This window comes from Polyergus mexicanus, unplaced genomic scaffold, assembly GCF_030449975.1.
Source record: "Polyergus mexicanus isolate NDT 795.1 unplaced genomic scaffold, iyPolMexi1.0 SCAF_8, whole genome shotgun sequence".
Taxonomy (NCBI): domain Eukaryota; kingdom Metazoa; phylum Arthropoda; class Insecta; order Hymenoptera; family Formicidae; genus Polyergus; species Polyergus mexicanus.
Genome location: NW_027223328.1, coordinates 8,212,352 through 8,226,838, shown reverse-complemented (window position 1 = coordinate 8,226,838; position 14,487 = coordinate 8,212,352). Strand labels below are relative to the sequence as shown.

Sequence of the window (14,487 nt, the reverse complement as noted above, 5' to 3'; positions counted from 1 at the left end):
AAATAACCAATTTTTGTTAATCCTCTTAAATTTCTCAATCCTCCTCTTTTCTGTCCAGTTTGTAAGTAAACAGCAGCATTCTAAGTCTGGCCTCCTCCTTGCGATAATGAGCCTCCTCCAGCTTGATTTTCGCCTCCTCCTTCAACATAGCAGCAATATCGACCTTCATCTGCGCCTCTGAGAGCGCAAGCATGTGCAGTTCTTCTTCTCGTTGCACTGACTTTCTCTTGCGATTCTGCTCCTGCGTAACGGAGGGTGAGACTAAAGTTTGCAAAGTAGTCGGCCGTGAATTTTCGCGACTCTTGTCAACGCCATCCTCTGTCGATTGATCGATTACAGGCGAATCCGCGTTTGTTTTCACAAACTTCTCATAATAATCACTCATCGGATCGTAGAGCGATGCAATGGCGTCGCATTTATTCCCATTGGCAATAATTTGCTTGAATGCATCGCCAACTATATAAAATCAAATTTAATAAGTAAACTTTCTCTCTATGTGTTCTTAATTTTATAATTATATTAAACAAATGTGCGAGAAGAAATATATTTACCTAAGTCTTTGCAATTATCCGCGTCCTTTCGCGAGCAGCTCAGATTTTGAGGTCTGGCAGTGCAAACGCTTTGCAACGTAAAGGGCTCCGAATCTTTCGGCTCGAATACCACGTTCGGTGGTAATCCGACAGTTCCGGTGGACGTTGGCGCTTCCGATGTATTCTGCCCGCAAGTTACACCCTCCCAACATTGGTTCTTTGCCTGTCTCTCATCTTTCGTCAATTGGCAAACCGCTTTCGTACCATCACTAAAAGATGAAGAGATTTAGCATTTAAATATATTTTGTACTTTTCTACTTTACATCAATTTTTTATAATTATTACATTGCGTTTTATAATCCATATAATAGAATATTACATAAAAATATAATGTTAAATAATGATGGAAAATATTATAATAATATGTATCATTGTATAAATTATATAATATCAGTAGTAATATTTGATAAAAAATTGAAAGAGAGCTTTCACAAATAAGAATTTTATTCGGCACCATCTTTTTCATATATTCTCTGATTGTCAATATTCGAAATATCTCTCTATAAGTAAATCCTGAACGATACAAAATTTCATTAAATTCTATTCACATCTATTAACTAATCATTAATATTTCAGATTTAATTAATTCGACTTTACGAATATTTGTTTTGTTATTTAAAGTTAATTTACCGGGATTTTTTCTCCTCGCGATTGCGCTTGCAGACCTTCATGTTCTCCCAGCAACGTCTGAGCTGTACCGCAGAACGCGCACCCTGCGGCCCGACTATCCAGTTATATTCCTCGGCGATTTGCGACCACGCAGACTTCCGCTTACATATAGAGATCGGATCCGACTTTCTGTTCTCGATGATCTCGTGCTTATTTATTAACGATATCAAAATTTTCCGCTCCTCGAAGCTGTACGTCTTGCGGGTGCCCTTGAAAGATGCGGATGCCATTTTATCACGGGCACGATGAAACACAAGCGTTCGATTGTTTCGCTCTTGAGACGTTCCCCTTATTAAACCTAATTCCAATTGGCCTTTATTAATGTTCTCACAACTTTTCTGCTTCTTATTTCCTCGTTTTTTATTTTATTCAAATTTTGAACTTTTATATATTTATTTTAATAATATAATTATATATAAGATTACTAATATGCAAACACAAAGAATTATAAGGCTATAAAAGATAAATTCGAGACACTCAATGAAATAATAAAGAACAAAAATATATTATGTAATATCCCATACAGCACAGAACGTTATAACAACATTGCAGCAACATTGCAACATTGTAGCAACATTGCGGCAATGTCGCAAATGTTGCTGTAATATTCTGTGCTGTATGGGATGATTCAGGTGCAGATTAAATGCCAAATTTAATAAAAGAAATTTTAAAAGATGTTATATATTATGTACTGTGTTTTTTGTTTCTCTTAAAATTACATGCAATAATAATCAAAATCAACATAATAATTTAAATAATCGTATTATGTTTTTAATCAAATCTGTTTTTACTGCTTATGAAATATTTATTTAAACTTGTTACATCTTTAACGAGCCGTTAAACCAGAGAAAGCGAGAGAGAGAAGAGAGAGAGAGAGAGAAAACAAGTCATTAGTCATTAGTTTCACAAGTAAAATGTAGAAAAAAATACGAAATATACAAGACCCTTTTAGCAAAATTGAATAAATTTACAATTCTGAATATAAAAAATATTATTATTATATGCCTGGATATACTAAATTTGTATATAATATAATTAAATCATTTCCTCACACTCTCTCGCGACTCTCTCAAACTCTAGCATTTTCAAATTGAAATTACTTGTTTATTTCTCACATCATTTCTATTCGATATATATAATTATCAGATTATCTTACCCAAATATGTTAAGTACGAGATTCAAATGGAAGATGTGTCGATTATTAAGGAAAGGATTAAAAAGGAAAAGAGGAATTGAGAGTAATTGGTCTTGCGAGATATATGCGCTTTCTTCGATAGATTTCGAACATCAAGCCAACGGAAGAGAACCGAGAGAACGAATAGTATGTTTTATAAACATAGAGTTTGGAGTCGCCACTTGACGTTGCAGGTGCATCGAATCGTTTGATCGACCAATCAAAGGCAATGCTTTCTTTATCCTGATTGGTCAATCAAACGCTTCGAAGCATTTTCAACATAAAGTGGAACGCACTCTGTATTTATAGTTTCATGAAAATTCGGTTGACGAAAGCGCACTCTACAATACACTCTTTTAATCCTCATAAAACGGGAAAACTTCGGCCATTTTTGTCGAGACTTTTCTTTCGCGTCATATCAGAATGAAGTAAGTTAGAATTATTAATGCGAAATGTATATCCAATGTTCCCGATGCAATCTCGTTATATTTACAGCGAAAACGTAGCTCATCGGGTGAACGCTATGTCTGTGATTAACGTATCTTCAATCTTTACAGGATCGGTCTTTGTGCGTATAGTGGATATAAAATATATCCGGGCCATGGCAAGACCATGGTCAAAGTTGATGGAAAGGTGAGTACCGCTAGAACGACAATAAAGTCTTTATTAATTACAGTATCGTAACTTAATTATTGCGACGAATCTTCGAAAAGAAGTAAAAAATACAATTTACTTTACTTATCACTGCACATGTCAAACATAACCTTCCTTTCTTTCGCTTTTACAGACCTTCACTTTCCTCAATTCAAAATGTGAGTCTGCACACTTGATGAGGCGTAATCCTAGAAAAGTAACATGGACTGTCCTATACAGGTATAAATATTTCTTGTTTTATAGCAAATGTAATTTTTCGTACTTTTGTTAAATTTTATATATTTTACAGACGTAAACACAAAAAAGGTCAGGAGGAGGAACAGACCAAGAAAAGGACGAGGCGTGCTCAAAAGTTCCAGCGTGCTATTGTGGGTGCCTCTCTTACAGATATCTTGGCCAAACGTAATATGAAACCAGAAATTCGTAAGGCTCAGAGAGAACAAGCGATCAAGTATGTATTCTTTTAATTATATCTATTCAATAGTTATTAAAAAATTATCAATTCTAGAAAAATTTTTTAAAAGTGACAAAATTAAATATTATTAAACATATTTTACTTGAAGATAAATAATTTGCAATAGACATCTGTTCCTCTGATAATGTTTCTTATATTACATCAGATTTCAGATAGTCTTAGAATAAAAATGAGCTGCTTCACCCAGAACTGTATTTTTCATTACATTGTCTGGTTTTTGCGGGTTCATACAATCAATATAATATGTAATATTATGTAATAATAATGTTGATTGTTACTTTTCAGGGCAGCGAAGGAGCAGAAGAGAGCAGCAAAAGCAACGAAGAAAGCCGTTGCTCCTCCGAAAGCAAAACAAGCATCTAAACAAAAAGTAGCTAAGGTGACACAAAAATCTGCACCCCGCGTCGGAGGAAAGCGTTAAAAAGCTGTAACTATATATAAATAAAGTAAAATAATACCAATTTTTATTTGATTTTGTTTATGTAATATAGACAATAAAATTCCAAGACGCGGAGATATGCGCAGATTTCAAGTAATAAATATAGTTTATTGTAACTACATATGTACAATTTACATTTAATTTCTATATAGTCAAGATAAAATTTTTTTCTAGTAAAATTATTTTATTGTAGAATGATTTTTTACAAAAGATATTTTAACCTTAATTGCATGAAATCTGTTTAATAAGTATCTTTTTACTGTTCGATATTATTTAATTCTTTCTTGAGTATAGATAATTTTGTCAAAGCGGTATCACGCCATGCTCGTCGTTCCTTTAATTTATCGAGTGGACACATTTCGTTCAATTCGTTGCTGATTTTCTCCGCCATTTCTCCCACAAATTTTGGTACTGGTCCAAAAGTCATACTTACATCATAGATTGATTTGTTATATGTCTCGCAATACTTCTTCATTCCTATAAAACAATATATTATAACATGAATCGCCTCTGTAAAAAAGACCATTCTGTTCGTTTCTTTTTATACAGGAGGTTTAATAACGATCCTCTTGCATTTGGTCACTTAGCTTACCTTCGGCATTCAAATGCGCAGCCTCGAAGGCACCAAGGAAAGCATAACGCATTCCGAGACCTTCACTCATCACTGCATCAACATCCTTTGCACTTAACACTCCATCAGCCACTAATCTCCAGGCTTCATTTAAGATCGCATATCTATTAATATGATCTTTTTAGATATCAAATATTAAATGATAATGATTGCCCAAAGATAGATCGTATCGTATTGCGCAACATATCGATTATATTGTATTATATTGGGCAACAGTATCTGATTACGTACTGTATTCTGTTGAGTGCAAAACCATCAATCTCTCTGCTGAAGACAACAGGTTTTTGGCCAATTTCGGTCATAATGGTCTTCGTTTTCTCAGGAATGTCAGGACATGTCCATGGAGCTGGTACTATCTCCACCAGTGGCACATAATAAGGGGGATTCACCTGTGCATTTTTGTAATATAATATAATAATCATCTAAAAACAATAACTTATGACATACATATAACAATTTACATTAATAATTTTTTTTTAACATCTTTAATGATTTATTTATATACAAAAAATTATCCCACACATACACACACTCATTAATAGTAAATATCTCTTCTAATTTATTTGGAATCAGTATAATTAAATCATTTGTTTAGCAAAAACAATTATTTGTTATATGTCAGAATTTATGACTTACTATCTAATCTTTTTTTCTATAAATCTTATATTTTATAACTAAATTTATATATAAATTCTTATACATAAATATTATTTATTACATTAATCGAGTTGGTATAATATAGAGGTTTACCAAAGAGAATCTCGATATCATATTTGCTACAAGTATAAAAATACTTACAGGATGAGACACTATGATCTGCTCACGGTGTTTCAGCTTCTCACTAAAAAGAGACGGACGGAACGTAGACGTCGAAGAAGACAAGATCACTTTATCGTCGACAACCTTGTCGAGATCGTTGTAGACTTTCAATTTTAATGAAAGATTTTCTGGCACACATTCCTGGACTAATTTTGCACCGTTTACAGTCTCCGCCAGATTGGAAGAACCTACGAGAAGGATTCTCAATTAAGTTTCTCAAAAGCTATCCGCTAAGACGTGAAACCGTTGTTGTTTTGAATCTCTTGTTACGAAATTAATGCAATTCATGTCAGCGATAAGAATGATTACTGTGATAGGGAGATAAAAAATAGACCTTTTATCAGTTTAAATTGCTGATCCGCCGTCAATGTACCCCGGAGGAGATTGTCAGCTTCAAGGCGATTCAATTGTTGACCAATGTCTTCCAATGCATTCCTAATTTGATCCTGAACAATGTCGTAAATGGTCACCTGATACCCTACGCTGGCGAAAAGCATCGCCCAGCTGCGGCCGATTAAGCCGCTGAAATAAATATTAAGATAAAGATAATTGATTAATTTCATGAAAAAACATGTTCTAATACTTCAGTTTTAATTAATATCTATACACTCTATGTTTGTCAATATTAGTTCATATTATTTATCTTTTTTATGAAATGTATGTGTGTATTCTATTATAAAAATTATTATAATATAATAATCACAAGAAAGAATTACGTCATTCTGTATCAGACATAATTTCAAAAAATGTTGTTTATATCGCGCGTATTATCTTATCTTCGGACAAGTATAGCTTACTAAAAAGAGTGCAGTTATTTGAAAATTATGTTACCATTATTCTCATAAAAGGTCGTAATTTAATGATTTAAAAAAAAATTAATGACACGATGTGATAATTGTTTAATAAAATTATAATAATATTTTATATTAATATGTTGAATTATTAATGCTGTGGAGTATATAAGTTTACTATTTTTACAGAACGTGCTAAAAGAATAATTACACGTATATAACGTAACATAAAATTGAAAAAATAGATTATAAAATATAATTCATTCTTTTATATATCTTCTTTTTATGATACTATTACATCTTTTTTATTTTTTTCGGTATATTTATTTCATTTGTTTAATATCTCGTGTGACTCGCTTTATACACAATAAAAAAAAAAAAAAAAAATTACAGGAGCCTTATACTCGAAAAATACCGCATACGATATTTATCATTGGACAGTTATTTTCTGATACGTTTTAGCTGCGCAATGACAAATATCGTATGCGATATTTTTCAAGAATATGGCCCCTAGCTCTAGTTTTTCTTTCTAAGCTAACAATCATCATGAAGATTGATTGTAAAGTCATTGAAATATAAGCTTTTTTGTAACTTCAATATTTTATAATAGTGTATATATTGAATATTTATACTATTTTTATACCAATCTAAGTCGCTGACTGTTCTAATTATTACTGAAATGATAATTAAAAGATTGAATATTAAAACGATAATTGTTAAGTAATTTGAAAAAAAAATTGAGCAAAATCAAGAAAAATTATGAGAAAAAAAGTCAAAACTTTCCATGCTCGAAAATTGATGCAATTTTTCAACGATCTTATATGATTATTTAAAAATAATCACATAAACTTATCAGTAATAAAACACAAATCGAAAAATTAAAAAATAGTAATAATTCGTAATTATACCAATAGTCACGGTTAATTGCTCATTACAATTGAAAGTAGGAACAGATTTATTCGCTTCGTTGTTATAGCTTGCAATTATGCTAATTACAATCGATTACTTTACCTGCCAATTATCCCGATCTTCTCATTTTTAGTCGACATCGCTACTGGATGGGTGTTGATCAGATGTCTGCGAAAGTGTTTCTATGAGTCGTATAATGAACGGAGTTCAACGTTTAAGAATGTGGTCTCTCGATAAAGGTGCGATATATATATATATGTTCATATTATCAATCCCCCCCCCCCCCATGTATCTTAATGGAGCTTTGTATTAGAATGTAGTGGATTACATTAAAAGAGTTATCATAGGCATTCGCCAACGACATCTTGAAACATTGTTATCTTGCTAAAAACACGTCAAACAAGCGCCTGAAAACGATAAAATAATAAGTCGATAATCGTGTCTATTTTGTGAAAATAAATGAATTAATTCTGTATTGATTACTTCTCTCTGGGATAAAAAAGCATCTTTGAATTCAAAATTAGCATACAATTTTATGTATGATCTATATATTTGATGACTGTAACATTAATTGTAGTTTGCAAGAAAATATTACTTAAAAATTTTTATTTTATTAATATGTATCTAATTTTAATAAGAATCGGAGATATTGTAATGACATATATGTAAGTAACAAATTTAGAAATTTTTCAGCAATTTTTATAGCATACAATTTTATGTATGATCTATATTTTTGATGATTGTAACATTAATTGTAGTTTGCAAGAAAATATTACTTAAAATTTTTTATTTTAATATGCATCTAATTTTAATAAGAATCAGAGATATTGTAATGGCATATGTAAGTAACAAATTTAGAAATTTTTCAGTAATTAAAAATGTTTGCGATATTCATGATTATGTACAATAAAATTGATATACTTTATATTTTTTTATGTCACATTTTTCTTCTTCGCTCTTTAAGAAAATCTTTTATATATATGATAATTTTTACAATATTTAAGAGCATTTTGTTTTTGATGAAATTGCAATGTGATATTTTGTCTAATGAAAAATTCTATCAGCTTGCATTTATAATGTAAAATATCATTTGTAATTTTCTCAAAATTTTTAATAAAATAGAATATTGGAAAAAAAGAGCAAAAAGCAAAAAAAAATGGATGGTCACTTTTATATATTTTAAAGAAAAGAGACAGATATCCATAAAAGAAAAAGAAAATTATTATAACTATACAATGAGCCTTATATTAGTGAGACCCAAATGATATTCAATATAAACATTCATTAATATATAATTATATTTTTCATTAATATATAATTATATCTTTTCCACGAGATTACAAAATATAGAAAATGTATAGAAAAGTCTGTGATAATCGCAAGAGATTAAAAATACATATTATTAAATAATCAAAGTATCGCAAAGGGTCGTGGTCTAAAAAAACGAGATTATGGGAAATTCCTAAATGTGTTTTGTCGGGGCACGCACGACGCAGCATACGCCTAATTGTCAGGGAAACCCTGATACACGCTGATTGGTCATCGCGCTTTATCCATACGCGGACCCCCGGGGAAGAACAAAGTCATCAAGATTTTGCCTTGGCGCCTTGGCTTGATTGACGCATTCAGAAAATAAAGGCAGTTGATTACGCGCCTTTGGTGAGTAATGAGCTTTCTGCGACGCGCATCGCAACGTTATCGAAGACGAGGCTACCTCAAATTCTATCCGTCCACTCAATCATGATATTCGATCGTACTCGCGATAATACCTGAACGAATTAATTTCCCAATTTTATGCATTTTTTGATCGCGCACTCTCAATATCCGTGAGGAAAATAATCGTCGATATGCCCGATGCGTACGAGAATTTTAACATGGCAATGCGGAGTATGTTGACGACCAATGGTATGGATAATGAGGCGGACTCTTCGTACTTTCCATTTAACGGTAATGCGAGTGTGCGCCTTAATGGCCTTGACGTAACGCGCGTGTTTTACGAGTGTAATAGCAGAGAAATGCGCGTTACACGACAAACAATATTGTTGTACACATATACAGTGTGATTATATCATTGTCAATCGCTTGTTTGGACACATCTTGACACGTGATTGCGTGACGTTTCTTCTTACTGTTGTATATATACCAATTAATTTAAATATAATCACTATATAATTGTTTTACGTATCACGTGTGATCAAAATAAATCTCAAAGTATAACAAATTATCATGTCACAGTTTACCCAACAAATGTCACATTAGAGATAATATTGTTATAAGTCTGTTATGCGTTTTTGAACATTTTCGAATATCTCTCAATTGTTGCCTCTTCGTGTGTCATATTTCAATACATTGAATTTTATTTTTAAAAAAATACTTATATGTTATTATATTTGTGCATTATTACAATTATTAAAACAAGTTTTTATATATATATATATATATATATATATATATATATATATATATATAAAGTTAACAATATATTTAGTAATATATACTGTGTATATATAAAAGAATTAATTATATGGATCTAGTAGAGTATCAACTAAAATTTCATACATTGTCTTCTTTCAGATTTGACATTGATAGGCAGTAGTGGTCTAAGCTCATACAGTGAATCTCAGGGAAATATGAGCATTACATCACCTATGTCAATATCTTCGTCACCTATGCATGTTACAGACAATTATATTAATCTATCCAATGCTACAGGTATATATTCTGATTCTAAATCAGTTTGTCTAAGATATCTAGTTCGCCAACTATTCTGTGTGTGTGTGTTAAAGAGAGTATATCAAATTTTCGTTTATCTTTTTAGTACAAGTACTTGGTGAACCATACATTAGTATCTTGGTACAACCAATGGATAAATTTAGATTTCGATACAGATCTGAAATGGTAGGGACACATGGGAGTTTGTTGGGTGTATCAAATGGACGTAGACGGAATAAAAATAATGTACCAACAGTCCAAGTAAGTATATATTGAATTCTGTGCAAATAGATTTATTAATATATTTATGTGGGAATACCTGAGATTCTCTTCATGCAATGTTGTTACTTATTTGTTATTCTTTGTTTTAGTTACATAATTTTTTGGATAAAGCAACAATACGATGTACATTGGTTACAACGGACGACGAACATACTCCGCACGCTCATAGATTAGTGAAACGTATGGGTACCGCGGACGTAGATGATCCACATGATATAGAAGTTTCATCTGCAAATGATTTTGTAGCTGAGTATGTTTATATCTTTTACTGTCTAATATTGCAAACACAATTGATTTATTAGTCTATTTATTAGTATATTATATGGATGTATGTTTCTACTTTAGATTCAATAGTATGGGAATAATACATACTGCAAGAAAAAATATTAAAGAAGAAATAATACGAAAATTATGTACAGCAACTTTAGAGGAACGCAAGCGTTCAAATATTAATGCTACTCTTAGCCTCCGTGATACTGCACAGGTAGATTTTAATATCTTTTATCAATTTGAAATTGTTATATAATTGAACTTGTATTTTTATTCTCCACAAAAAATGGCAGTTGAATTAAATATATATATTTTTTTAATATTATCTTAATTACAGATTAGAGCTGATGCAGAACATTATCAGAAGACTATAAATTTAAATACAGTCACTCTCTGTTTTCAAGGTTTTATCAAAGATGAACATAGTGTCATGAGACCAATTACAACGCCGGTTTATAGCAATCCAATCAATAATTTAAGTAAGTTTAAATAATGTATCATGATAAAAAACTCTGTTTTTATAATAATTTTTCTATTAAAATTCTGAAATTTATTATTTGTATGTCATATATATATATATCACCAACGATGAAAATGCTCAATAAGTTGTAATACTAATATTTTAATAGAAAGTGCATTAACTGGTGAGCTTAAAATATGCAGAATTGATAAGTATACCAGCAGCTGTGAAGGTGGAGAAGAAGTGTTTATACTTGTAGAGAAAGTTTCAAAAAGTAAGTTTATAATTAGTAATTTTTTTAATATTTCTATTATGATATGCTGCATATTATCGCGGTACATATGCAAAAATGTAAAAAAATATATATATTTCATATATGTTTCATATTATAGAAAATATAAAAATAAAGTTTTTTGAACTGAATGATGATGACATTGAGATCTGGACTGATTATGGTCGTTTCTCAGAACTAGACGTCCATCATCAATATGCCATGGTATTTCGGTATGTACTTTATGCATTTGAGCTTTATTTTCTTTCATGATTAATTATACTATGTGTTTCTAGAACTCCACCGTACAAGGATCTATATATTACTTCTCCAAGAGAAGTCTTCATACAATTGGAACGTCCTTCGGATTCAGATTGTTCAGAAGCAATTAAATTCACATATAAGCCTAGCGATCGTATGATAGGTAAATTAATGGCGAGACTGTGAAATATCATATCCGTGTTTTTTATTTTTTTCGACTACCTTTCTTTTCTCGGTATAATTTATTGTAATTTTACAATTTTAGGTAGAAAAAGAACGCGAGTCTCTTATTCGAATAGTGGGGAATTAGCACAAATGACGTTTAATCCAGATATGCCGTTAATAAATACATCAGTAACAAATGTACCTTCAAGCAATGAAAGTACCGAAATTTCTAAAGAAATAAAAAAGATGTTAGAGGATAGATGCTCTTCTAGTGAGTTCAAGGATTTTGTTGAACACATAAATCTAGAGTGTAAGTATCGAACTATACATAGCAAAAGATTTACTAGTTTCAAATTACATCTTTAAAAAATATATCACATGTTATTCAATATATAACTTCATGTGTGTAGTGTATGAGAGTTTAGTAACCCAAAGCGAAGAAAATAAATTAACTTATGATGGAGCATCAAGCAAAAAGGTAAACTTTAATTCCAATATATATAGTTTATAGAATAAATTCATATTTACTATTTGATTGTTGCACCAATATTGTCATTTAATATTTTTACAGGATGATGAAATGTTTGCTAAAAATATTATTATTGATACAATAAATAGTATCAAAGCAAACCCAGATAAATCTAAAGATATTATAATAAATATGTTTAAAAACAGAACAACTTATGGTGATTCACCGCTACATTGTGCACTCCGATATGGGCAAAAAAATATTATAAAGCATATCCTAATGCTTATGAGTGTATTAAAGACAAATGCTGAAGAGTTAGTGAATATTCAAAATAGTTCTGGCAAGGTTAGCTTTTTTAATGTTTTGTCTATATATATATATATATCTCGTTTTAATTATTATCAATTACAAGAATTATTTTTTAATATATCGTATTATATGCCATAGACTCCATTGCATTATGCTGTTTCACAAGAATATGCAGAAATTACAAAAGCATTGCTCATACTTGGTGCAGATCCAAACATATCTGACCATTATGGACAAATGCCATTACACAGAGCTGTTCAATGTATGTACCAATTTTAAAATGTTTCAAATCAAATGTTCTTTTTAAGGAAAATTTGACAAATAGAAATTTATCAAAATATTTTGATTTATAAATAGAAGTAAAAATTATTTATAGCTGAAGCAGATAATACATAATATATACCTGCAATAAGAGATAAATTTTCAGTTTCAGAAGCGAAAGCAAGTATTGATGTTTTATTGAGTGAAGAAAAAATCAACATTGAAGCAAATACAGATTTAGGGTGGACACCTTTACAATTAGCTGCTGAGGCAGGTTCATACTATGCAATACACTCTCTCGTTAAAGCCGGTGCAAACGTAAATAATATTGATATGTCTTATGGAAGAACAGCTTTACATATAGCGGTCGAAGGAGGTCACAAAGATATAGTGGAATTCCTGTTAAAAAATGTAAAATTTAATATTTATCGAAAACACGTTTATATATCAAAAACCATATTACAGTACAGTGTTGATTCTTACAGACTGAAATAGACGTTAACAAGAGAAATTTCAGTGGAAATACAGCATTACATACTGCAGTAGTTACACCTGGGATGAAAGCGAAAGAAATATGTGTTCTCCTATTGAAATATGGCGCTAATCCATATATAAGGAATTTTAATCGTGAGCCAAGCAATGTATGTCTATAATATTATAATTGCCTGAAATAAATCATAATATATATATATATATATATATATATATATATATATATATATATATATATATATATATATAAACACAGTTAATTACGTGTAATCATATTTTCATGATAGATTGAAGGAGAACAAGTACAAAACATAAAAATTGAAGTACACTCGGATGATGAAAACATGAAAGAATCCGTCGGGCAATCATCTTTCGACTTAGCCTCAAACAAACCAGATGTAAAGAGAAAAGTTATATTTCATATCTTATCATTGTAATAATAACCTTATAAAATTATACATATATGAGAAAAATTTGTTTTATTGCAGATCTTACAGCTTGTTTCCAATCAATGTGATGCATCATTAGAAACAATTAAATGTAAAGAAGAAAATATCGATGATACACAAAAAGTTTGGATGGATGCAATCCAGGAAAAACAATTAGCAGCTATCCTAGATGAGACAAAAGGATGGAAGAAATTAGCCTGTCATTTGAATCTTGAAAATTTATTTAATACGTTTGAAGAGAGTTCATTCAGTTCAACATTACTCCTCTTGAATTACATTGCTGTAAGATTCTCATTTTTTTGTCGAGTGTTTCATGTATTATTCTGTATTATTATTCTATCTTCATCTATATTCTAAATCATTAAATTATATAATTTCTATTTTTTTGTAGATACAAACTAGTATATCTCTCAGCGAACTGCAAAATATACTGCAGAGCATAGGCGAAGAAGATGCTGCTGTATATATGGGACAAGTTTTATCCATACATGAAAATACAAGTCATGCATTTTTTAAATGAACATTATTGAATCATTGTGTTCGTATGTCATATTATACATTTTATAATAAAACACTGTATATTAAGAAAACATATTATATTGTGATAGTAAATTGAAAATTATATCATATGTAAGCAATTTAATCGTCCTTTATTTGTAGAATATAGATCTATTATTAAGTTTTTCATATTGTCATTATACATGTATATATCTGTGAGTGTATATATATGTGTATATATATATAACAAGTATGTAAACAGGGCTAAAGGTGCAAATAAACATTGTTCTTATATAAATATACTTAGTGCATTGACAATTTAACGAACATTTAATCAGAAACAATCAAAAAGTAATCGTATAAATAATTAGAACAAATAAATAATATAATCGTATAAATAATAAATAATACTAATCAAAATATAAAGGTCAAGACGA

General features: G+C 30.3%; 4 protein-coding genes and 1 non-coding gene across 7 annotated transcripts; 3 read left to right on the top strand and 2 right to left on the bottom strand.

The window, feature by feature from the left end:
- Positions 1 to 34: 34 nt before the first annotated feature.
- LOC138935863 (uncharacterized) lies at positions 35 to 1,489 on the bottom strand. The gene is made up of 3 exons (XM_070300731.1): positions 1,221 to 1,489; positions 552 to 799; positions 35 to 456 (listed from the first exon to the last, which is right to left on the bottom strand). The coding sequence occupies exons 1-3, from the start codon at positions 1,487 to 1,489 to the stop codon at positions 35 to 37; spliced, it is 939 nt and encodes a 312-aa protein (XP_070156832.1).
- A 1,297-nt stretch (positions 1,490 to 2,786) lies between these two features.
- Positions 2,787 to 4,029, top strand: Rpl24 (ribosomal protein L24). Its single transcript, XM_070300206.1, has 5 exons — positions 2,787 to 2,861; positions 2,991 to 3,066; positions 3,221 to 3,306; positions 3,377 to 3,538; positions 3,848 to 4,029. Exons 1-5 carry the CDS (start codon positions 2,857 to 2,859, stop codon positions 3,981 to 3,983), a joined length of 465 nt encoding a protein of 154 aa, XP_070156307.1. The 5' UTR covers positions 2,787 to 2,856; the 3' UTR covers positions 3,984 to 4,029.
- LOC138935937 (small nucleolar RNA SNORA79) lies at positions 3,667 to 3,797 on the top strand. The gene has a single exon (XR_011447313.1). It is a non-coding gene; the product is annotated as a small nucleolar RNA SNORA79 (small nucleolar RNA).
- Positions 4,030 to 4,139: 110 nt separating the features above from the next.
- On the bottom strand, positions 4,140 to 7,328 carry Had1 (beta Hydroxy acid dehydrogenase 1). Its single transcript, XM_070300208.1, has 6 exons — positions 7,254 to 7,328; positions 5,786 to 5,973; positions 5,431 to 5,639; positions 4,864 to 5,021; positions 4,594 to 4,736; positions 4,140 to 4,478 (listed from the first exon to the last, which is right to left on the bottom strand). The coding sequence occupies exons 1-6, from the start codon at positions 7,289 to 7,291 to the stop codon at positions 4,258 to 4,260; spliced, it is 957 nt and encodes a 318-aa protein (XP_070156309.1). The 5' UTR covers positions 7,292 to 7,328; the 3' UTR covers positions 4,140 to 4,257.
- Positions 7,329 to 8,702: 1,374 nt separating this feature from the next.
- Positions 8,703 to 14,332, top strand: Rel (nuclear factor NF-kappa-B family member relish). 3 transcript variants are annotated; one of them, XM_070300151.1, is made up of 18 exons: positions 8,703 to 8,810; positions 9,726 to 9,863; positions 9,970 to 10,124; positions 10,235 to 10,395; positions 10,491 to 10,629; positions 10,753 to 10,894; positions 11,045 to 11,149; positions 11,268 to 11,379; positions 11,443 to 11,570; positions 11,673 to 11,882; positions 11,983 to 12,050; positions 12,144 to 12,386; positions 12,489 to 12,612; positions 12,778 to 13,022; positions 13,097 to 13,252; positions 13,391 to 13,501; positions 13,592 to 13,834; positions 13,944 to 14,332. In XM_070300151.1, exons 2-18 carry the CDS (start codon positions 9,782 to 9,784, stop codon positions 14,070 to 14,072), a joined length of 2,553 nt encoding a protein of 850 aa, XP_070156252.1. In that variant the 5' UTR covers positions 8,703 to 8,810; positions 9,726 to 9,781; the 3' UTR covers positions 14,073 to 14,332. The 3 variants fall into 3 exon arrangements, with proteins under 3 accessions (XP_070156252.1, XP_070156251.1, XP_070156250.1); XM_070300150.1 differs by having other exon boundaries at positions 8,719 to 9,056; XM_070300149.1 differs by having other exon boundaries at positions 8,720 to 9,098.
- The last annotated feature ends 155 nt before the right edge of the window (positions 14,333 to 14,487 follow it).

Excerpts from the sequence above, each read along its gene's own strand:
- LOC138935863 (XM_070300731.1), bottom strand. The coding sequence starts at position 1,489 with ATGGCATCCGCATCTTTCAAGGGCACCCGCAAGACGTACAGCTTCGAG. Across the intron at positions 800-1,220 it reads CGCGAGGAGAAAAAATCCCG|TGATGGTACGAAAGCGGTTT; the intron begins GTAAATTAACTT and ends TTCATCTTTTAG. Across the intron at positions 457-551 it reads GGATAATTGCAAAGACTTAG|TTGGCGATGCATTCAAGCAA; the intron begins GTAAATATATTT and ends GATTTTATATAG.
- Rpl24 (XM_070300206.1), top strand. Across the intron at positions 3,067-3,220 it reads TGGTCAAAGTTGATGGAAAG|ACCTTCACTTTCCTCAATTC; the intron begins GTGAGTACCGCT and ends TCGCTTTTACAG. Across the intron at positions 3,307-3,376 it reads ACATGGACTGTCCTATACAG|ACGTAAACACAAAAAAGGTC; the intron begins GTATAAATATTT and ends TATATTTTACAG.
- Had1 (XM_070300208.1), bottom strand. The coding sequence starts at position 7,291 with ATGTCGACTAAAAATGAGAAGATCGGGATAATTGGCAG. Across the intron at positions 5,974-7,253 it reads AAGATCGGGATAATTGGCAG|CGGCTTAATCGGCCGCAGCT; the intron begins GTAAAGTAATCG and ends TATTTATTTCAG. Across the intron at positions 4,737-4,863 it reads TTTGCACTCAACAGAATACA|ATATGCGATCTTAAATGAAG; the intron begins GTACGTAATCAG and ends TCATATTAATAG.
- Rel (XM_070300149.1), top strand. The coding sequence starts at position 8,999 with ATGCCCGATGCGTACGAGAATTTTAACATGGCAATGCGGAGTATGTTG. Across the intron at positions 10,125-10,234 it reads ATAATGTACCAACAGTCCAA|TTACATAATTTTTTGGATAA; the intron begins GTAAGTATATAT and ends TCTTTGTTTTAG. Across the intron at positions 13,835-13,943 it reads TCCTCTTGAATTACATTGCT|ATACAAACTAGTATATCTCT; the intron begins GTAAGATTCTCA and ends ATTTTTTTGTAG.